Here is a 22,648-nt window from a genome sequence, read left to right on the forward strand (position 1 = left end):
CACATTTCATTGTAGTATTTTGCTTTGTCATTCCGAGCAGCCTTTTGGAATCTTCTGTTCAGCTCTTTAGTATCTTGAATTCTTCCTTGTGCTTTTGCTTCTTTACGCTCCAGTGCAATCTTCAGAGTCTCTTCTGACATCCATTTTGGTCTTTTCGTTCAATTTCCCTCTTCTGATCTATAATCTGTCCATATTCACCTTGATCATTGCTTAGCTGGTTCTTATAGAATGACAGAAATGAGGCTGGAGATCAGGTGATTGAATTTTGTACCATCAATGATTTATTCATTGCAAATACCTCTTTCAAAAAACTTACATAGTGACTATACACAAAGACCTCTTTTGATGAACCACACAAGAATCACACTGACCATATCTGTGGAGAGAATTGATGAAGAAGCTCAGAATCAGTTAAGGGCAGGGACTAACTGTGGAGTGGACTACCAAATACTAATGTGCAAGTTCAAATTAGAGCTAGAGAAAATGAAAATAAGTCCAAAATATTACCTTGAGTCTATACTACCTGAATTTCAAAACCATTACAAGAATAGGTTGATACATTGAACACGAATGATCTAAGAGCAGATGAGTATATTATCCTTGAAGAAAGCAAAAGGTCATTACAAAGACAGGGAAGAGACCAAAATGGATATCAGAAGAGACTGAAAATTGCACTTGAACTTGGGTCAAAACAAAAGGAGGGAATCTGAAGTAAAAGAGATGACAATTTCAAAGGACAGCTTGAGAAGACAAGTGTTATGTATGAAAAATGAAATGTGCAAGAGCTGAAGTTAGAAATATAGGCATATGCTCAGGACTTATTAAGTTGAAGGAACTGAAATTCAAGACTGTTGTAATAACGGAAGGAATCTATGAGTAAAATCTTGAATGATGCAAGAAGCATCAAAAGAAGATGGAAGGTTCATACAGTCCCTATACAGAAAAAGAATTGGTCAAACAGAACCATTTCAGGAAGTAGCATATGACTGGAACCAATGGTAATGAAGAAGTTGTAGCTATGCTGAAAATATTGACAAAAACTTAAGACCCCAGGAATTGATGGAATACAAATTGGTATGTTTTAACAAACAGATGCAGCCCTGGACATAAGTACTAAGTCTCTGCTAAGAAATTTGAAAGACAGCTACCTGGCCAACGGACTAGGAGAGATCCATAATTGTTCCCATTGCTAACAAAGATGATACAAAAGAATGTGGAAATTATTGATCAATGTAATTATTATCTCATACAGGTAAAATCTTGTAGAAGACTATTTTTAAATGGCTGGAATAGTACATCAACCGGGAACTACCAATAATTCAACCTGGATTCAGAAGAGGTCCTACCACAAGGGATAACATTGCTGATGTCAGATGGAACCTGACTGATAAATTGTGACTAACATTGAGGAGAATGGAAAGCTCAGAACACTTAATTGTGCTCATATGAAGCCTATGCATAGATCAAGAAGCATTCCCTGAACATAACAAAGGAATACTGCATGATAGAAAATTGGGCAAAGTATGCATCAGAATTGTGCCCTTTCCATATCTATTCAGTCTGTTCCTGAGCAAATAATCAGAGAAGGTGGACTATATGAAGAAGAATGTGGCATCAGGATTGAAGGAAAACTCCAACAACCTGGTATACAGATGACTTGAAGAACTAGCTGCAGAAAGTAAAAATCAACAGTCTTTAATATGGATTACCTCTTGGCATCAAGAAAACAGAATTCCTCACCACTGGAACAATAGGCAATATCGTAGATGGCAACAAGATTCAAGCTGCTTGGATTCATAATCAGCCCTCATGTTAACAGCTGTCAAGAAGTTAAAAAAAATGCAATGGGAAAATTTGCTGTTGAGTATCTCTCCAAAGTACTACAAGTTTGTCAGATTAAAGACTAAGGATGAACCTGATCTTTTCAGTTATTTCCTATGCGTCTTAAGATTGGACATTGCATAAAGGTGACAGATAAAGAATTAATTACTTTGAATTGTAGTATTAGAGAAGAGTACTGAATGTCTCTCAAATTGCGGAAGAACAAATCTATATTTAACAAAGTGCAATTACAGTGCTCCTCAGAGGCAAGGACAGTGAAACATTTGTCTTATATAATTTGGGCATGTTGTCAGGAGGGGCAAGTCCTCCAAAAAAAGATACCATGTTTGGAAAGGTGGAGGGTCATCCAAAGAGAGGAAGACAAGATGGATTGACATGGTGGTTGTAGCAATGGGCCCAAGTATATTGGAAATGGTGAGGATGGCACAGGGTAGAGCAAGGTTCAGATCTGTTCTTCATAGATTGCTATGAGTTGTAGTCAACTTGATGGCACCTAACAACAATAACATAGAAGAGATGAAGTAGATTCTGATTAGTAACATTTTTCAATTAAATTTCTTGACAAAGCCACTGCAGTTGGATTGATCCTAACTCCAGCTGTAAATCTTACCCATATTTCTCCTGCATAGTACCTGGTAGATTCAAATCACCAAACATTTGGTTTATAGCCTGACGTGTAATGTACTACTCCACTGGGGTCCCTTTCCTATTAAACTTGGAATCATCTTAGTAATACCTCTGTTGTCTCAATAAACACGTTTTCATTTCATCTTAATTTTGCAAAGATGAGTCATTTATACTGACCATCAGTAATCAGTACAGAAAAAAAGGGGAAAGATTTTATTTTTTAAGTTTCCCTTCCTCTCCCATCTTTTATTCCTTTAACTCTCACACATTCCAGGTTATTTATTTTTGATTGAAAACCAGCTCAGAGTAAATAAGGATTATTGAAAGAGCAATGAGAAACCTGAGCTCTATTCTGGCTCCACCACATACTGGCTATGTGTCTTTGGAGAGATCGCCAAGCACCTCTGAGTCTTGGCAGTGACGCCCACTTTACCATGTGACTGTGAAGCTCAGATGGGCTAATACATGAAAGAGTATTGGCATAGTGTGAACCAGACTCAGTGAATACCAGTTCCAGCTCCTTTTCTCCTCCTCCCAAACTTTCAATCCTGTATAGAATTCAAGTCTAGTTCACCCTTTCACTTGTGGACATTGCAGAGGGCTGAGTGGTTCATTGAGCTGCTTGACTTGACAAGCTGACACCTTGAAGACCATTGATGCCTCCCAAGTTGGTCCACTCACGCTCCTTCTCTCCCTTTTCCTATCCCCAGGTTTTGTCCCCCACCCACTTCCTCATCACCGTCCCAGTGAAAGGCCTGGCTGGGTACAGGGAAACCAAGGAACAGCGCTGGCGGTACTACACCCTGCAGGGCACCAAGCTCGCCTCCCCTCTGCGGAGCCCAGAGGACATGCATCAGTGGCTAGAGGTGGAGCAGTTCATGAAGAGCCTGTGGCAGTGGCATGAGCCAGATGTAAACATCGACGGTGACATCGTGCCTGCCAAAGTCCTACAGGTGTTCAAGAAGCTGGTGGAAAATGCAATTAGTACCTGTCGCCTCTCAGGTGAGCTGACTCAGAAAAGCAAAAGGGAAATGTCTGGCATTTCTCTTGTGTTCTAAAAGTCTTTTTGCAGAACAGGCACTGTTGCTCAAAGCCCATGTTTTAGACAATAATTGATGTGCTTCTTACATTTGTATAATCCCCATAATTTGAATTAGCTATTTTTTTCCTCTGCTGTGACACACAGAATAAAATTCATACCCACTGTACACTCCTGTGGATTTAACTAAATCACTGGTTATGGGTGTGAATTAGGTGCCATTTCTAGATTAGCTTAAAAAATGTGCATTTTAGAAGAAGTAAGTTATTTTAAAACCTTAGAAATTTATTCTTAGCACATGTCTAGTGTTAACAACCTGCCAATGACTGTAGTATGTTGAGATCTCGTATTTAAAAACCATTGATTTGTACCAATACACAAATCCAAAAGCTGTAAAGAACTAAATCTGATGCCTCAGATTTCAAGCTACTGGGCAGTGTGACACACACACATGCATCCTTTTTTTCACAACACAAAGTAAAATGATGATTAGCAACTGGAAAACAATTGCTAACATCCTAAGTTACCAAGGGACCTTTGTGGCAGAGTAGATTAAGTGTTGGTGCTGTTAACCAAAAGGTCAGCAGTTTGAACCAACCAACAGCTCTTTGGGAGAGCAATGAAAGTAATCTGCATCCAAGCAACACAGGCAGTCTGCTGTGCTAAGGACCAGTGACTTGGCAGCTTAACATCTGCAAATGGACTGGCAGCCCCACCTTCCCGGCCCTACACTCCCACCACAGTATCCCACCCCCACCTCCGTCCACCCCCCCACACACACACACACTCCACACACACACACACACACACTCTGGTGGCTGCACCACAGCCCTGCACCCCCCAAAGGCACTCGAGCCACTAGAGAGTCCTTCACGCAGCACAGAGCCTGGACAACTGCTGTGGATAGTAGGATTTTGAATGAAAACTTTTGTTGGAACAATTTGTTTTGGCGCTACAGGAATACAAAGCCTTGTTGTGGATCCAGCCATCACCTGAAGCCACCAGTCAAGCTGCTGTGGCAGGAGAAATCTGATCTGGCAGGAGAAATGCCAGTAGGATCATGACTGGGTTTTCTTGGGCACTGCTGATTGCCTGAGAGAGTACCCAAGTGAGCCCACTGGTGGGAATTTGACTGAACTCTCTTGGGCCACACCAACTGCCCAGGTATGAGCCAGCTAGGGGTAATTTGTCTGAACTTTTGTGGACACAGCAGAACAGCCAGAGGCGAGTGCGTTGGTGGGGATTTGACTTTGACTTCTTGGGTCCCGTTGGACCCAGGACTCTGCTTGGGCAGGGGCCACTGCACGAGGGCCCCTCCTTAAGTGCCACTGGGCAGGGACCACTGGGTGGGAGACGGACAACTGGAATTTGAGTAGGGACCCCAGTTGTGAGCACACCCAGACAGCTGAGGTCTGAGTGAGGTCCCCCAAGTGGTTGACCTTCCCTTGTGATCACCCCACCCCCGTGCACATCCCACCCCATTTGGCTCCACACCTGTGCCTATACGTCTGATCAATCAACTTGCCTGTAATCTGGAGCACCTTGACCTGTCTTACCTACAAGAGGCTGCTCTCATAGGCTCTGAACTGGCATTTCCCTGGAGTCAGAAGTTCAGAGAAACACACAAGTGGGGTAGCTGCCCAACTGATCACTAGTCTTCAGATCAAAAACATATCAATGTCTTGAAGAAAGCAAGCTATCTTACACACTACACAAGCACAAAGCAAGATGTCACCCCCAAAGGGTGACACGGTATCAGTGGATTTCCTGAAGCCAGAAAGTCTGATGGAACTTTCTGACACAGAATTTAAAAGAACAATGATTGAATATTTTCAATGGATGAAAGACAAACTTGAAGAATTACAGGATACTACAAGCAAAAACCAGGTTGTTGTTGATGTTGTTATGTGCCATCGAGTCGCTTGCAACTCATAGTGACCCTATGTACAACAGCCCTAAACCCTACTCTATCTTGTGCCAATGGCATTGCCTCTGACACACCCATCCCTATTACCCCAGTCACTAAATCAATCCGCCTCATAGAGGGTCTTCCCCTCCTGTGCTGTCCCTCCACCCTACCAAGCATGATGTCCCTCTCCAAGGACCTGTCTCTCCTTACAACATGTCCAAAGTATGTCAGACGAAGCCCCAGAATCCTTGACTCCAAGGAGTAGCCTGGTTTAACCCTTTCCAGGATGAATCTGTTTGTTTTCTTGGCAGTCCAGGGTACATTCAATACTTTTCTCCAGCACCACAGCTCAAAGGCATCAATTCTCCTTCTATCCTCCCTAATCATTGTCCAAGTCTCTGATGCATAACAAGTGTTTGCAAAGACCATGGCCTGTATCAGGCGCACATTAGTCTCCAGAGAGACACTGTTGCTCTTGAGTACTTTAGAAAGGTCCCTAACAGCAGACTTTCCCATCGCAGTATGTTTTTTGATTTCCTGGCTGCTGGTGCCAAGAGTGTTAACCATGGAGCCGAACAAACTGAAGCTGTGAACAATCTCAATCTCTTCGCCATCCATCCTGATGCTACCAATTGGTCCAGTGGTGAGAATCTTTGTCTTCTTGACATTGAGCCCCAGTCCATACTGAAGGCTGCAGTCCTTGACCCTCTGCAGCAAGTGCATGAGGTCCTCCTCAGTTTCAGCAAGCAGGGTTGTGTCATCTGCATAACGCAAATTGTTAATAGATCTTCCACCAATCCTGAAACCACACTTCTCCTCATAGAGCCCAGCCTCTTGGATAATCTGCTCTGCATACAGGTTGAAAAGGTATGGAGATAGGACACATTCCTGGTGTACACCCTTCCCAATTTTGAACCATGCAGTGTTACCCTGCTCTGTTCTGACGACTGCCTCTTGGTTCAAGTATGTTTCATTGATTATGCATAGGCATTTGACTGTGTGGATCATAAAAAAAAACAGGAGAAGCTCAAAAACCAATCCAGAACAATGTAGAAAAAACAAACGAGGCATTAGCGGCACTGGAAAGTAATCTGCATCCACAAAAATTTATAGCTTTGGAAACCTGATGGAGGCCAGCATGACTGACTCCAAAAGGCAATGGGTTTGGTTTTTTATTTTGTTATCAGAGAATTTATTGATCAAGAAGGAAGAAGATGAATGGACTAATTAAAATAATGGCAATAGTGGGAATCTTAGATAAAGAACAAAATAGTTATTATTGTAAATGATGCTTCACCTCATATGTATTCCACGGGCACATTACAATGTATAACAGGTTGTTGGAGATGAGAAAGTGAGGTGAGGTCATGCTTAGTGCCAGGGCAGAAACAGGTGTCAGGACATTGTTCTTGGGGATATAAGTGAGTGCCTCCAGTTGTGTCCAGTTTTGCTTTTATAATGTGTTTACTTGGTAATCCTGCAATTCTAGACCAGAAATACACAGAAAAATATGTATGTGATATCCGCTGTGGTGGGTTTTGTAATGGTAGATGGCTAGAGATAATCTAAATGGTTAACAAAGGAAAATTGACCAAATAAATTAAGTTGCCTCTCTAATTAACTGCTACACAGTCTTTAAAAATGAGGCACACACACATCCATGCCTATGTGTGTACACATGTACACAAATAGAAAAAATTTCATGCTAGATAATTAAGTGAAAAAGCGAAGTACTACATAACGTGCGATCCCATCAGTGTAGAGAGAAAAACAATCTCTGTTTGCTTGTCTAGATAGAATAGTTCGGAAAGTTTTCATGATGATAATAATTCATATCCTGTGGGTTTTTATTATGTAGAAAATATTTTCATGGGCTGTTTAATGCATCCCTCATATCAGCCCTGCAGAATAAGAATTTCTCTTTTACTTGTTTCTGTAGGTAAGAAAACTAAAGCTTAGTGAACTTCATTCAGCAACTTGGCCAGAGGTCACACATTTAGTAAAGGAGGTCGAGCAGCAGCATCAGATGTGGACCAGGCAGGCTCACCTCTTCATTTTGCAATAGTATAAATAGTGAAAGTGCAAATGAGAAATTTCACACCAGGCCAGGCTGTGTGCCAGGTGGCATCACTGTTCCCTTCCGGCCAGATCTGAAGAGAGGCCCATACTTGCACTTTATGATAACCTGGTCAGAAAGATATGAACGCAGTAAATAAGCTCTCATTTTCCTCTCTGAGGAAGAAAAAGCAAAATAATAGATGTTAGTTGAAGACATTTCCTCTCTTATCGGTAATGAAAACAAATGAACAAAAAATTTACAATAACTGAAACCCACTGCTATTGAATGGATTCCAACTCATCAGCACCCCTAAGGCAGAGCAGAACTGTCTGTTCTGATGGCCATCACTCTTTAGGAAACAGACTGCTACAGCTTTTTCCCATGGAGCAGCTGGTGGGGAAAATCATGTGTTTTCCAGTTAGCAGTGAGAAAATTAATCACCATGCCACCAGGGCTTCTCTTTATTTGAAAGAAGGGAGAACCAATTAGAAATGAGAAAATAACTGCATATGATCTGGGAAGCTTTACCACATGTGTGTATTTTGTGTCTCCCTTTACCTGGGAAATGGAGGTGTGAGGATTTCCTTTCACCCCCCCCCCCGACGATAGACCGATTGTAATGGGCTTTGAAGTGTTTTATGATTACAAGGACTTATGGATATATCTTGGAGAAAGTGCAGCCAGTGTTCCTTGGAGGCAAAGATGGTGAAGCTTCATTTCATACTTAAGACATATGGCGAGGTGAGACTATTCCACATTAAGAGACATCATACTTGGGAAGATGGCAAGTCAGTGAAAATGAGGACACCCCCAAGAGATGGACTGACACAGTGACTGCAGCAGTGGGCTCAAGTGTGTCAGAGATGATGAGGCCAACATAGGACAGGACAAGGTTCATGTCTCTTGTTCTTAGGGTTACTGCGAATTGTATGTCTCTCAACAGCACCTACTAACATGATAAAATACCCAAGGGTGGGCTAGCTTATTGGATGTTGGAAACATAGAAAGCAGGTTATATCATTTAATATTTTTTATCAATAATTCTTTCTGACTCAGAAATGTAGGTATTTGGGGTGGAATGAAGTAAGATACAGAAGAGAATGGTTACATTTTATTTTATGGTAGTATTTTGTGGCTTTCCAAGAAGAATCAACTATTTAAAAGAAAAAGTATTTTAAAATTCTTGGGTAAGAGAAAGAAAATACCCACCAACAGCGATTTTCCAGCAATGCTTCTAGGACTGTATCTGGCCAGTTGGTTTTGACATAGATCCCCACCAGTAGATGGGCTGGCTGTGGGCATTGTGTGCCAGTTGCAAGGAGCTGGTTTGGGCAGCCATTCACAGATTCTTTCCTTGAATGCTTGTGATTGATCAACTGTCTCTTCTCCTTTTCCATCAGATAAAGTCACCATACTGGAGAGACGCAGCTCTGTGATTTGGGTTGCTGTAGAAACATCTGTATGTCAGGTGGAACTAGAGCTTGTCCCCACAGTGGAGATCTCCAACAGTTGGTCTGTGAAAGCCCAGTGGCCCCGATGTCTGAAGCGCTGGCCTTCCGTCGAGACAGTGGAGTGTGTCAAGGTATCAGAGGGCAGGCCCTGGCTTTCTAGAACAGAGGCATTCAAAGTTTAACCCATCACAGCACGGCTGACAGTGACTGGCTTGACAGAAAGTCAGTGTCAAACTCATTGGCATCCAGCTGGAATCGACTTAAAACTAACTCTCCAACAGGGTTTGTTGTGTGTGTGTGTGTGTGTGTGTGTGTGTGTGTTTAGGCTGTAAATCACATAGGAGCACACTCTGGTGGTCTAGAGATAAGGAGTTATGCTACCAGCCCAGAGGCAGGTAGTTTGAATCCACCAACTGTTCCACAAGATTAGATGGGCAATCTCCTGTGCAGTTGACAGCCTCTGAAGACCTGCTGGAGGATCTGCTATGAGTCGGTTCCGATTCAACAGCACTTAACAGAAAACACAAATCACATAGAAGGAATTTGCCCATCCTTCTCCTACAGAGCCTGGCAGATTCGAACCACTAGAGAGGCACAGCCTTTCAGCTAGCAGCACAGAGGTCTACGGGCTGTGGCACACCATCTGCTCAGTTCTCCCCTGTGGTTCCTGGACCAACAGCATCAGCATCATCTGGGGTCTTAATAGAAATGCACGTTCTTGGACCCTAACTCCAAGTTTACTGGAGGGGTTGCTGAGGGGAGCACACATCAGTCTATTTTAATGAGTTCCCCAGGTGATTCTGATGCAGGCACCAGATTTGAGACCGTTGCACACAATGTAGAGCACAGGCTCTACATTTTACTTTCTGTAGATGTTCATTGAAATTAATTTAAAAAAAATAGTTCTCAAAAAAAAAAGTGGTTGGTGTTTCCTTGGTGACACAAACAATTAAGCCCCTATTTACTCTTTCCCCCATACATTTTTGAGCAAACAGATAAGATTGTTCACTGTATCTGAAATTCTTAATTCTCCTAACTGAAGGTTGAATTTCTAACTCCATCCACAATTCCCTGTTATCTACTTCCAGAACTCAGACACTGAAAACCCCATAAGTGCAGTTCTCCTCAGACTCACCTGGGGTCACCCTCAGTCAGAATCAACCCCTTGGCAACTGGTTTTACTCCCCTGGTCCCCATGTTGAATGCATCACCTACCCAGTAGTAGAGCCCCAGGCTAGTGGACTGCTCTAGAGGTGGCGTTTCACTTCAACATAATTTCCTTCCTTTTTCCTTTGTTTCCTCTCTCCCGACAGTCACTTGGGTTTGACTTGTTGGCCTGTTCAAGTTATCACTGGCAGCTAAGCTTCTGCCGGGCCGAGCAGACACTGCTGGAGATGCTGGATGAGGACGGGGGCTGCCGCAGGAAGTGCTTCCAGGTCCTGCAGCAGATGACGGAGGAAGTCTGGTGTCCAGGCAAGAGGTCGGTTCTCACATCCCACCATCTGCAGGTGAGCTGACCTGATGCCCTATCCAGGGCACAGGACCATCTTGGTCAGGAGCTGCCCATTCTGCTTCCTCTGTCGGGCCTGGCCCTCACCACATAAGAGGGGGCAGTGAGTGTGACTGTGGGTAGGACGAATTCAGGATGGGGCTTAATGTCCATATCCACCCTGAAAATGATAACTCCTTGGTGGCATAGCAGGTTTCATGCTGGGCTACAAACCAAAAGGTCAATGGTTTGAATCTACTAGCTTCTTCAAGAGAGAAAGAGGAGGCATTTTGTTCCTGTTAAGATTTACACAGCATTGTAATCCTGAAGGTGCTCAGTTCAAAACCAGATGCTTTGCTGAAGGAAGAGGGGAACTCTCCTGTCAGTCGGATACGACTTGATGGTACACAACAAGAGAAAAACACCACAAACAAACAACATACACAAAAAATTTATAGCCTCAAAGAACCTGATAGAGGGTCATCAAGAGTTAGAAATCAGGTCAACACCAGTGAGGCCAGGTTTGGTATGGGAATACACAAATCCAGGCTGCATGAGTATGGATGCAAATACTGTCTGCTCCCTTCCTCCCCTTTCTGAACCTCCTTCCTCTTCTCTTCCTGTTTTTCTCCCTCCACCTCTCCTCCTCTTCCTCATTCCCCTCCTCTTCTGTCTTGCCCCCTCTTGTTTTGCTCCTCATTCTCCTCCTCTCCCTCCTCATCCTCTTTCCCTTTGCTCACACTTCCTTTATCTCTTTCAACACACTGACAGGAAAGCCCACTGAGTAATCGACTGTGGTGAAGTCTTGTGAATTGTGTTCAACTCTCTGATGGGTTCCTGTTTTCCCCTGGTGCTGTGACACATTCAGTCCCACCAGTGTGATTGTTGTGACACACACACTTTACAAGTAAGAGGGAAGCCACAGAAAGAAAATGTTGACCTTACTATATGAACATTGCTGCAAGCATGTTTTCAGGTTAAGAAACTTGCCAGGTTCCAAGTCACTGGGCAGGAATTTTCCTTCACTCTGCCAGCACTTGCCTCCTTTTGCCCCAAACCCAACATCATTATGCCTCTAAGTATATTCATTCACGCACTCACTCATTCAACCAATTTGTATTGAGGCTACCTCGGTCTAGACTGTTCTTACCACTTGGAGTTACAATGTTAGTTCTTGCTCTTTTGAAGCTTAGGGTCTTAATGGGAGAGCACAACACTGATCACACAATCCTGCAGGAGGAATCACTCTCACAGAATCACACACAATGGAGGTGTTTGGAAGGTGAGGCGCCCAGCTGTGTGAGGGCGAAGGGCACCCAAATCAGACCTGGACAGGTCAGGGAGTCTTTCCTGGGAAGGTGATCTGGGATAAAGTCCCACCTCCTCCTTTCTCACCCTCGGGACACCCACTGGAGGAAGTGCAGCCAGGGTGCTCCTTTAGAGGCAAGGATGATGAACCTTGGTCTCACATGCTTTGGGCAGGCATAGCACGACAACATGCTAGTCTTTAGAAAAGGACATCATGCTGAGAAAGTTGGAGGGTCAGCGAGAGGGAGGCCCTCAATAGGACGGATTGGTAGAATTGCAACAAGATGATTGGCACAGTGGCTGTAACAATGGACTTGAGTGAATAGGAGGTCGTGAGGATGGTACAGGATAGAGCAGAGTTTGGATCTGTTATTCGTAGAGTAGCTGTAAGTTAAAAAGGGCTTAATGGCACCTAACAACAAGAATGTGTAACAGCTTTGTCCTATGCAGTAGGTTGAGAATTTTAAATTTTTTTTTTATTATTTGTGTGTGTGTGTGTATGTGTGTATGTACTGTCAAAGCAGATCTGACTAGCACAGAAGGAGATTGTCCCACCTTCTCCAGCATAGCATCTAGTGGGTTAGAACCATATACCTCTGGGATTACAGTGCTGCTTCTTGCCACTAGGCCATTAGAGCTCCCTCAGGTCTGAGACTCTTATGAGACATCTCTCAGCCACAGACAAACTAATGTCTATCAAGGAGCATCCTTCCCCTCCCTGTGACCCTAAACAGGCCTAAATCAGGAGAGCTGGCTGCCTTTCTGGGAGGGTAAAATTCAGGTCACTGGTGCAGCCACCTGGCTGGTAAATTACTTGTGTGATTCTTCCCATTCAGTGAAAAGAACCATATTCTAGGGCCCATAATATGCCTTGTACACCAGTGTAACCTGTTCCAATGACAGGAATCCTGGTGGCACAAAGGTCAAGCTTAGTTGTTGTTCTAACCCATCCAGTGATTCCATGGGAGAAAGATTTGGTGATTGCTTCCATAAGGATTGTTGTTGTTGTGCGCCGTGGAGTCAGCACCGACCCATAGCTGACCCTCTAGAGGGTTTTCAGAGGCAGTCAATCACATGGGAGTAGATTGCCCATCCTTCTCCCTTGGAGAGCTGGTGGATTTGAACTGGATGCCTTTGAGATTGCTGTGCAGCTTCTTAACCTCTAGACCATCAGAACTCCCTTCCATGAGGATTACAGGCTGGGAATCCCTGTAGGACCGTTCTCATGTGTTCTGTCAGGTTGCTGTGAGTCAGAATTTACTCCAAAACATATATCCTTTCTCTCAAAGCTTTACATGTAGTAGTTATTTTCGGAATGACTTCACATATTATTCAACTTTGTTTTTCCTTCATAAAATCACTGACTTTTTTCTTTGCTTATCTTTCTTGCTAACTTACCCTCCCTTTTCCTTCCCTTCTTCCAAACAAACCCCTCTGCCATTGATTCCATTCATGGAATCCCATGAGACAGAACAGAACTGCCTGTAGGGTTTCCAAGGCTGTAGCTGCCTCATCTTCCCCCTGTTGAACAGCTAGTAGACCCAAAAAATACACTAAACTATCATTTACACATATTGGGACCTTCCCACCTTATCCACATGCCCCAAATACATTCCCTCAAAAAGATATAATCCATTCTTTGGGATCATGGGTAGGCATTTTCAGAAAATAAATTTTATGAATAGAGCTTCTAGTAAGTGGTAGGGTAAAGAAGCAAACCCAAGTCTGTCACATAGTATTAATACATAATACTATGTATCACTGCCTTTGAGTTGTAGTGTTGGAGGGGAATATTGAACATCCATTGACTGACAGAAGAATGAATAGGTCTTGGAGAAAGTGCAGCCAGAATGCTCCTTGGAGGCAAAGATGATAAAGATTCGTCTCACATATTTTGGCCATGTTGCTAGGAGAGGCTGTTCCTTAGAGAGGGACATCATGCATGCAAAGGTGGAGGGTCAGAAAAAAAAGGAAGACCCTGGTGATTCAGGAATTGTGAGGATGGCACAGGACAGGACAGGACAGGACTCAGATCTATTGTTCATAGGGTTGCTATGGGTTGTAATCGACTTGATGGCACGTAACAATGTCTCACGAAGACTACTGCCCTCTGTCTTACAAAGACTATTGACTTCATTGCCTTTCAACAAAGAAGCAAAAAGACCATTCATTATATGGAGTGAATATGTTAGGACAGATTGAGTCATACCACAACTGTGGCCGTGACTTTCCGGCCTCAAAACTACTTTCCATCCAGGCACTTACTTCATTGCAGTAACTCCAATAACCTAGAGAGTTTTAAGGCCATCACTAAAGGTTCTCTGCTTAAACTCTGCTGAGCCTGCTGACGTGATGTGATGTCAATTGTGTACCACTGAGTCTGAACCCATCAGCAGATCTTCAGAGGCAGGAAATAGCATGGGAGGAGATAACATGACATGATAGAATTGTTTATTTTCAAGACGATTGTGAAGAAGAATGAAGGAAATGGAACTAAACCACATTCCCTCCAGCTGTCCACCAAGGACAATATTCCCCCAACAGTCAGGCATCCGTTCCTTGGGCTGGATGTGACTGGTGACAAATATCTTACTAGATAGCCAAGATAATTGCTTAAGTTTGTTGAATCCTTGTCAAAGCTTCATTCTAAGGAAAGTGGAGAAGGTTAGGTTGCAAAACATTACCAGGAAGCATATGCCGATCAAAGTCCTTCACCTTAATGCCTGACAGAGCCTTACCTGTCCCCAGAGAGGCTTTCTTTCAAGGCTATTTCACCTTAAGCAAGAGCTTGGTTTTCACTGGATGGTTTATTTAAAAACTCACTTTCAGACACGTTTGCCTCTAATTGGCTCAATAGCTTCAGTTTCTCAACAGAAATAAGTTTTAACTAACAAGCAAAATTAATTCTAACTAGGTTATCTTGACAAACATTTTTCTGATTCGTTTGCCAAAAAATGTTCATAGAAATAGATTCTCAATGTCTAAACTGTGACAATCACTAATTAATGCCTTACTTACTCAATGAACATATACGTCTCTCCCAGGGTCAGTGCCTTTTCTGGGTGCTAGTGAATACAAATGCAGTCCCCTGCTCTAACTGAATTTAGAGTCTAGCAAGAGAGTTGAGGCAAAGTGCATAAGTAAATACAAAACAAACTCTTAAAAAATACCTTGTTACTGTGATCATTTCTTCTTAGGAGCATTCCATGACGTAGAAAATGAGTAATGGGTACGTAAGAGAAATTTGGCTTAGTGGTTAAATATCCTGGGCAAAAGGGAGAAAAAAGAGTGCTTTAGAAATAGAGGAGCGTCCACAGAGAACCTGGTAGAAAAGGTCATGAAACAAAGTCACTGTGGCCAGAGAAGATGGGAGAGCCAAGAAGACTATGGGGCAAGGTGAGGCTGGGAAGGAGAGTGGGGACACCACCACCCCATGTTTAGGACTGCACTTTCAATAGACACACTATAATAATTTTTAAAGAAAGAGGAACATGGACAGATGTGTATTGGAAAAAGTCCATGCGGAAGGGTTAGACAGTGTTACAGAGTTCAGGCTGAGGTGTGATGACTGCGTGGAGAAGGGTGGATAGAGATTAAGGGTTGATTTGAGAAATGCTTAGACAGGATTGACAAGACTTGATAAGGGGTAGTGAGGCCTTTGAGCTTTGTGTCTTGCATAAGTGACTGGATAAACCACTCAGGAGTGGCTTAGGCTTGTGGAAGACCATGAGTTCAGTCTGGACATGTTGAGAATGAAGTAACTTAGATTTCTAAGAGATATCATGTAAGCAGGTCAGAGGTTGGAAAAAATAATTTGCAAGTTTTCTATGCTTAGTAGTAATTAAAGTCACTGATTAGAGTGATTAGCATGTCTGGAGAACAGGCAGAGTAAGAGGAGAAGAGGGTGGAGGGCTGTTTCTGAGACATCAGTGTTTAGAGGTAGGGAGAAAATGAGCCTGCCAAGGAGCAGAGGGCATGTGGGGAGAAAACCAAGAGAGTGCTGGTTTGGAAGCCAGGTGAGGAGTGGCTCCAGAGCATCTGATGCTGCTGAGAGGGAACTGGGTGAAGGCTCAGAAAGACCTTTTGGGCTTCACAATGTGGAGCTCATTGGGCCTGAATGAGGGTAATTTTTGAGGAATGGTGGAAGAATCTATTACACTGGGTTAAAGCAGGGAATGAAAAGACAAATGACAAAATAGAGATGACCATTTGGAGAAGTCTGGATTTGCAGAAGTAAAAATTAGAAGCATTTGTGATTCTGTGATTAAATTCTCACCTTCCATGGACAAGACCCAGGCTGGATTCTGGCCCTTGCCCCACATACACAGCCTTAGTACTAAGAAGCAGCGCTGCAATCCCAAAGGCACGCAGTTCAATCCACCAGCTGCTCCACAGGAGAAGGTTGAGGGGTCTCCTCCCATGCGATTTATTGCCTCTGAAAACCCTCTGGAGGGTCAACTGTGAGTCATTTTCAGCTCGACGACACACAACATCTGTCAGTGGATGCTAAACAGGTTGTAGCAGAACTTCCAGATGAATACTAGTTAACATCAAGGGGTATATAGGGTTGGAATATAGAGCTTTAATTACTTTCACAGCATAGTGAGGAGGAGGGTACTCATCATACTTCCTGCAAGACTGGACCCAGAGCTCGTAGAGCGAGTGGCCCCAGCAGGAGCCACAGAGGTACACAGAATTGCAGAGGTACGCAGAATTGTCTTGTTTGCAAGAATAAGAGTTTATTTATATTTTCCTGTGAAGTCTAAGGTGCCTACCAGGGGTGGGATGCGGCAAACTTAAGAAGAGTGGTGATCATCAGAAATGTCCCTGTACAACGAGGTAGTGGATTTAATAAAGAGGCAGAGAAGGTTGGTAGGACAAGGCTGAGGGTCATCTCAGTGTGGGGGTCTTGAATTTATAGAGTGAACCATTAACTTGGCCCCCTCCTTCTCTAGTATAAGCTCAATAATGCTTCTGAACAGATGCCCTTCGATGCTCCAAAGCAATGGCTGACACCAGTCTCTTCCTTCCGCAGACGGTGCTCTTTTGGACTTGTGAGAAATATCCCCACACGAGAGACTGGCAGGTTTTCAACAAGGCATTCCTGCGCCTGGTAAAGAAATTGCACAAGTGTGTGAGCCAGCATTTTCTGAAGCACTATTTCATGCGGAACAGCAACCTCCTTCGATATGCCAACTTTATGGAACTGGATGCTGTGGCTGAAAAACTGACCAGCTTCCTGAAGAACCCCCAGTTCAGCCTGCCCTGACAGCCCGAGTCAGGAGGCTCTGGGATATGTCATATGGGTTTGACTGCCCTTTCTGAGGATGATTCCACCCAGCGCCAGAACCCTGCACAAGCAGAGGAAACTACACTGAACCAGCAGCCTTTCAAAGGGGGAAGCTGTGTCCCAGGATGTCTGGTTCAGCCCTATCCAGGTCCAAGCAAGCATTTCAGCTCTTGCTACCTCTCTTGGGGACAGCTCTCACCAAGCGTCCACAAGTCACAGATTTCTGAACTGATGGCAGTTCTGTTTTTCTTTGCTCCAGCTCTGATGATCTGGCAGAGGATGGGGATGAGAACTGGAGGGCCAGGCGTCCGTCTGCTGCCCGGGAATTATTCTGTAGCTCATTGATCATGGGCTCGTTATTATTTCATTTGTAAAAATGGGACTGTGAACATGCCTCCCTTGAATCTTCATATACTGCGCAGATGTCCTTCAAAAGGAAAGGTGCTGGATCCCTAAAGTGTTCCTACTGTTTCCATAGATGGTCTCACCATCCTGAGTCTCAGGGTGGTGTAAAGACTTAGCAATCTTGGCTGCTAACTCCAGGGTGCCTCAGAAGAAAGACCTTGTGATCTGCACGTGGGGTTATTGTGAGCCGAGTTGAAGCCATAACCACGGTTTGGCTTTATTTTGTGTCTTAGATCAATACTTACATAATGATTAAATGGTAATGCCTGATGAGTTAGCGTGCCTGTTGTCTTCATTTTCTAGGTCGCCATAAGAAAATACCACCCAGTGGGTAGCTTTAAAAATGTTTTCAGAGTTCTGGGGGCTGGAGTACAGCTCTAATGCATTGGCAGGCCTGCTGTCTTCCTTTCTCTCCATTGTCTCTAAAGGAAGGTTCTTCCTTGTGAGCTTCTAGGCCATTTCTTGGCACACAGATCTTTGTATCATCCCCTGTGTGTGACAGCTTCTGCCTATTCATTCTGTAAGGTACCACTCAAAAAAAGGGATAGAATGAGGACACACGGTACTCCGGTATGTGATCATGTTAAGTTTAATGGTAGCATAAGACCAAAAACCCACCCAAAACCCAACCACCATCAAAACCTCACTCTAGTCTGGAACTAAAGTTCTATTCACAGAGATGGGGATTTTAGCATCTCTTTGCAGGACCCAAGTCCACTTGCCATCCTTTGTGCTCAGTGGTTCATGGTTGGTTCTACTTTGCTAGTGTTCTCAAAGGAGGGAAATGAAGACATTAGTGTAAGTCACAGATGAATGTGGTTCTAGCCTGCTCCTAGCTGCAAGGACAAGGGTGGGCCATGGGCTGTGTCCTGGGATCTGCTTACTGTGACTGTGCTCTCACTGGTATGAATACATTCTTTTGCTCACCTCATTTACTTTCTGATGAGTGTGTGCTCACTAAACATTGAGAACACAGCAGTGGCTAGAAGGGAAGGACTTATCCTGATGGGAATGACAATTGATAAAGATAGAAGATAAATGGTAAACATAATTACATAATTCCGGTCAGTGGACCTCAAGCTCAGCTTCCACCCGTCTGCCAAGTGGAGGCTCATCTCTTACAGCTCTGCTAAACAGGTTTTACTGGAGCATCTAAACTAGGAGTAGATCACAGTGATGAGCTGAATACTGCTCCAGTCTGATCACTGTGACTGAAAGGGATTTCTGAGTTGTGAGAAAAACAAAACCACACACTAAGAGTAGGAAGAAAGGCCTGGTTATCTACTTCCAAAAATTAGCCCATGTAAACTCTTAATTCTAAAATAGATCATGGGATTGGTATAGGATCAGAAAGCATTTTATTTGTGGATACATGGGGTCACCACGAATCAGAGACAAACTCCCTAGCAGTTAACCAGTCCTGTTGAGGAAATAGAATGCTGTACCCCAGCTGAGAGGATACCTCATAGCCTTGTAGGCTAAGCGCTGGGCTGAGGACAACAGCTGCTCCCATAAAGAGTTACAGCCCCCAGAACCTTAGGGCACCTTAACTCTGTCCACTGGGGATGCTATGAGTCAAGGGCTCTGGTATGGCTACCTTGTGAAGTAAAACAGGACATCCCAGTAAACTGATACTGAACAATCCTTAAAGGATGATGATAGAAACAGCAGGAGGAGAAAGGAAAGGGGTCAGCCACAGACCTGGGGCTTGGTCAGAGTCAAACTTGTGACACTGATAAGGAATTTTTATTCTAATACAAAGACGTGACATTGGCCTTATCCAAACTAGAGGGTTAGCTTAGTTGTCTCATTCACCCTCATTGCCTGAGAGTTAGAACTGACTCTGTTATTTGGTACCATTGACTTGGATCCTCCAGGTTTTCAGAGACCGCAAATCTTATGGGGAAATCACGGCATTGCACTGGGAAAATCTGCACTTAAGGACCTCTCCAAATTATTGAGGAGTAATGATGTCAGTTTGAGGACTAAGGTGTTTCTGACTCAGGCCATAATCTTTCTGATCACTTGCTGTGCGTCTGAGAGCTGGACAATGAACAAGGATGACAGAAAGAGAATTGACAGCCAGGAGAACAAACGGGTATATCTTGGAGAGGGTGCAGCTGGAGTGCTCTTTGGAGGTAAGAATGATGAGGCTTTGCCTCAAATACTTTAGGCATGTTGCTAGGAGGGGCTATTCGTTGGAGAGGGACATGATGCTGACAAGGGTCGAGGGTCAGCAAAGGAAAAGAAGATCCTCAACCAGGTATACTGACATGGTGACTGCTTCACTGGGCTCTTGTGTGTCAGGAAGTGTGAGGATGGTGTGGGATAGAGCAGGGTTCATACCTTTTGTTCATAGGGTCGCTATGAGTCATACTCGATGGCACCTAGCAACAACAAATCTCGTGGGAGGAAATTTCCCATCCTTCTATATTGCAGCTGGTGGATTCAAATCTCATGATTTTGAGTTTACAGTGCGGCTTCTTACCACTAGGCCACCAGAGCTGTGACTCTAGTACTGCAATAATAGAGATACCACAAGGAGATGACTTAAATAAAAAGTTATATTCTTTCAGTCTGTGTGCCTTCCATTGGGACCTTACCCTAAGAGCAGTTGACCTATACCTATCCTGTGCCGTCTTCATCATATCTGATATACATGAGCCTATGGTTACAGTCACTATCTTGTCAGTCTATCTTGTTGAAGTTATTCCTCTCTTTTGCTGACCCTCCATCTTTCCTAGCATGTCTTTTTTATATCTTTTTTTTTAGTTTCACCCATTCACACTGTATTTTACACACTCATTCCCATTCATTCTGTCTTATAAAATTAATCACCACTGATCTATTCCCACTATTATTCCAAATTTTCAGATCCCTACTGGATTTTTCTTAATTCCTTCATCCCCTCCATCCACCCACCAAACTCTGCTGTGACCCTATGATTTCCTTGCCAACCCCTTCTCCCCTGCTCCTCCAGTTCCTTCCTTGGCTATCCATCCACATCTTACTAGTTATCCTTCTGTTTTTACAATAATGGTCTTATGCAGTATTTGTCCTTATAAGCCTGACTTAAGTCTCTCTAGCCTCTCCCATATAATAGTTTTTTTTTTTTTTTTTTGAGGTCATTGTTTCTGAGTGCTGCATAGTATTCCATCATATGAATGAACCACAATGTATAAATCCAGTAGTTTACTGATGTTTGGGCTGTTTTCATGTTCTTGCTGTTCTCAGTGTTGGTTTCCTGCCTATCCTAAATACTTAGTCCCAGGCCTATGTCTTGATAAGGCTTGACCATATCCTGATAAGGCCCTGGGCCTAATCACATGCTGACAGGATCCCTGCCCCAAATTCCTAAGCAAACTACCATCCCCTCTAAATCTCCGTAACAGACCCTATAAAAGAAAACTGCTTTTGTCTGCCTACATGTCATTCTGATCTTCTTTGCATGTAGTCAACCTGGCATTCTTTTCAGGTCTACTTAATAAAGGCCTGTTTATTACTTGGGACCACTGGTTTCTTCCTCTCGCTTTCAGCTGTCTTCCTATCTAACAAGCATTATTGTGAATAACACTGCTGTGATCATTGGTGTACAAATCTCCTTTTATGTCTCAGTTCTATTTTCCTTGGGGTATATTTCAAGCAGTGGAATAACTGTGTCATGGAATTTCTATGTTCAACTTTTTGAGGAAATGGCAGACTGCCTTCCAGAGTGGTTGTACCATTTTACAATCCCACCAACAGTATATGAGCGTTCCAATCTCTCCACATCCTCTCCAGCATTTATTGCTTACTGTCCTTAAAGTTTGCCACTGCTACTGGGGTGAGATGGTATCTCATTGTGGTTTTGATTTCCATCTTTCTTATTGCCAGTGTGATTTCGGGCATTTCTTCATGTGTCTGTTGGCCATCCAAACGCCTTCCTCTGTGAAAATTGTTTCCATGTTTTTTGCTCATTTTGTATTTGGGTTATCAGTCATTTTCTTGTAGAGGCACTGGAGTATTCTGTAAACTTTCATTATGAGATCCTTGTCTGAGATGTCATTGCCAAATGTTTGCTCCCAGTCAGTAGGTTTTCTTTTCACTGTATTAAAAAAGTTTTTGATGTGCACAGGGAGTTCATGTTTAGAAGGTCCCATTCATTGTTGGTTTTCTCTCCCTGTTGTGCAGCATGACATCCTTTCCAAGGACCAGTCCTTTCTAACAACATGCCCAAAATATGTAAGATGAAGCTTTACTATCCTTGCTGCTAAGGAGCCCCCCGGTCACTATGACAACACAGACTTGTTTGTTCTTTTGGCAGCCCATGGGCTATTCAGTACTCTATCACCATAACTCAACGGCATCCTTAGTCAATGTCCAACTTTCAGATAGCAACTAATTGAAAAGACTATGGCTTACTATGGTCTTTAAACTGCCGTCATGCTCGTTAGCACTTTGGAGAAGTCTCTGACAGCAAATTTTTCCAATGTGACACATCTTGATTTCTTGACTGTTGGTACTAAGGATACTGATGTCAATCCAAGTAATTTAAAATTTTTTATAATTTCAATCTTTTCTCCATCTATTGTGATGTGCTTATTGGCCAGGGTTTATGGTATTATTACAGGATTATTATTGGTCAGGATTTTTGTTTTCTTGATACTGAGATGTAATCCAGATTGGAGGCTGATATTTTGCAGCAAACATTTCTTCCTTTTCAGCTATCAAGATTATATCATCTGCATAATACAGGTTGTTGATGACTCTTCCTCCAGTCCTGATGCTACATTCTTCCAAATAAAGTCCAGCTTCTTGAATTATTTGCTCAGCATAGAGACTAAACAGGTACGGAGAAAGGATACAGCACTGACCCACACCTTTCATGATTTTAAACAGCTCTATTTGGACAACAGCTTCTTGGTCTAGGTATAGGTTTCACAAAGGCACAATTAAGTGTTCTGGGATTCCCATTCTTCCCAATGTTAGCCATAATTTGTTGTGATCCATATAGTAAAATGCCTTTGCATAGTCAATAAAACACAAATAGACAACCTTCTGGTAGTCTCTGCTTTCGGTCAAAATCCATATGACATTTATCACTCAATCCAGGGCCCCTTCTAATCCAGCTTGAATTTCTGGCAGTTCCCTGTAAATTCCCTCTGCTTTGAGTTGTGGTGCTGGAGAAGAGTATTGAATGTACCATGGACTGCCAAGAAAACAAACAGATTCATCCTGGAAAGGGTTAAA

General features: G+C 43.3%; 1 protein-coding gene across 1 annotated transcript in view; it reads left to right on the plus strand.

The window, feature by feature from the left end:
* MAB21L3 (mab-21-like 3 (C. elegans)) overlaps nucleotides 1–16,993 on the plus strand; it is a 33,220-nt gene extending 16,227 nt beyond the window's left edge. The window contains exons 3-6 of the mRNA XM_006899586.1: nucleotides 3,180–3,471; nucleotides 8,877–9,058; nucleotides 10,241–10,435; nucleotides 16,760–16,993. Of these exons, the coding sequence (XP_006899648.1) occupies nucleotides 3,180–3,471; nucleotides 8,877–9,058; nucleotides 10,241–10,435; nucleotides 16,760–16,993 (903 nt within the window). The remainder of the gene's footprint in view (nucleotides 1–3,179; nucleotides 3,472–8,876; nucleotides 9,059–10,240; nucleotides 10,436–16,759) is intronic.
* Nucleotides 16,994–22,648: the final 5,655 nt, after the last annotated feature.

The sequence above is a fragment of the Elephantulus edwardii genome, unplaced genomic scaffold (assembly GCF_000299155.1).
Source record: "Elephantulus edwardii isolate Elephantulus edwardi_28Jun2011 unplaced genomic scaffold, EleEdw1.0 scaffold00262, whole genome shotgun sequence".
In the NCBI taxonomy this organism is placed as follows: domain Eukaryota; kingdom Metazoa; phylum Chordata; class Mammalia; order Macroscelidea; family Macroscelididae; genus Elephantulus; species Elephantulus edwardii.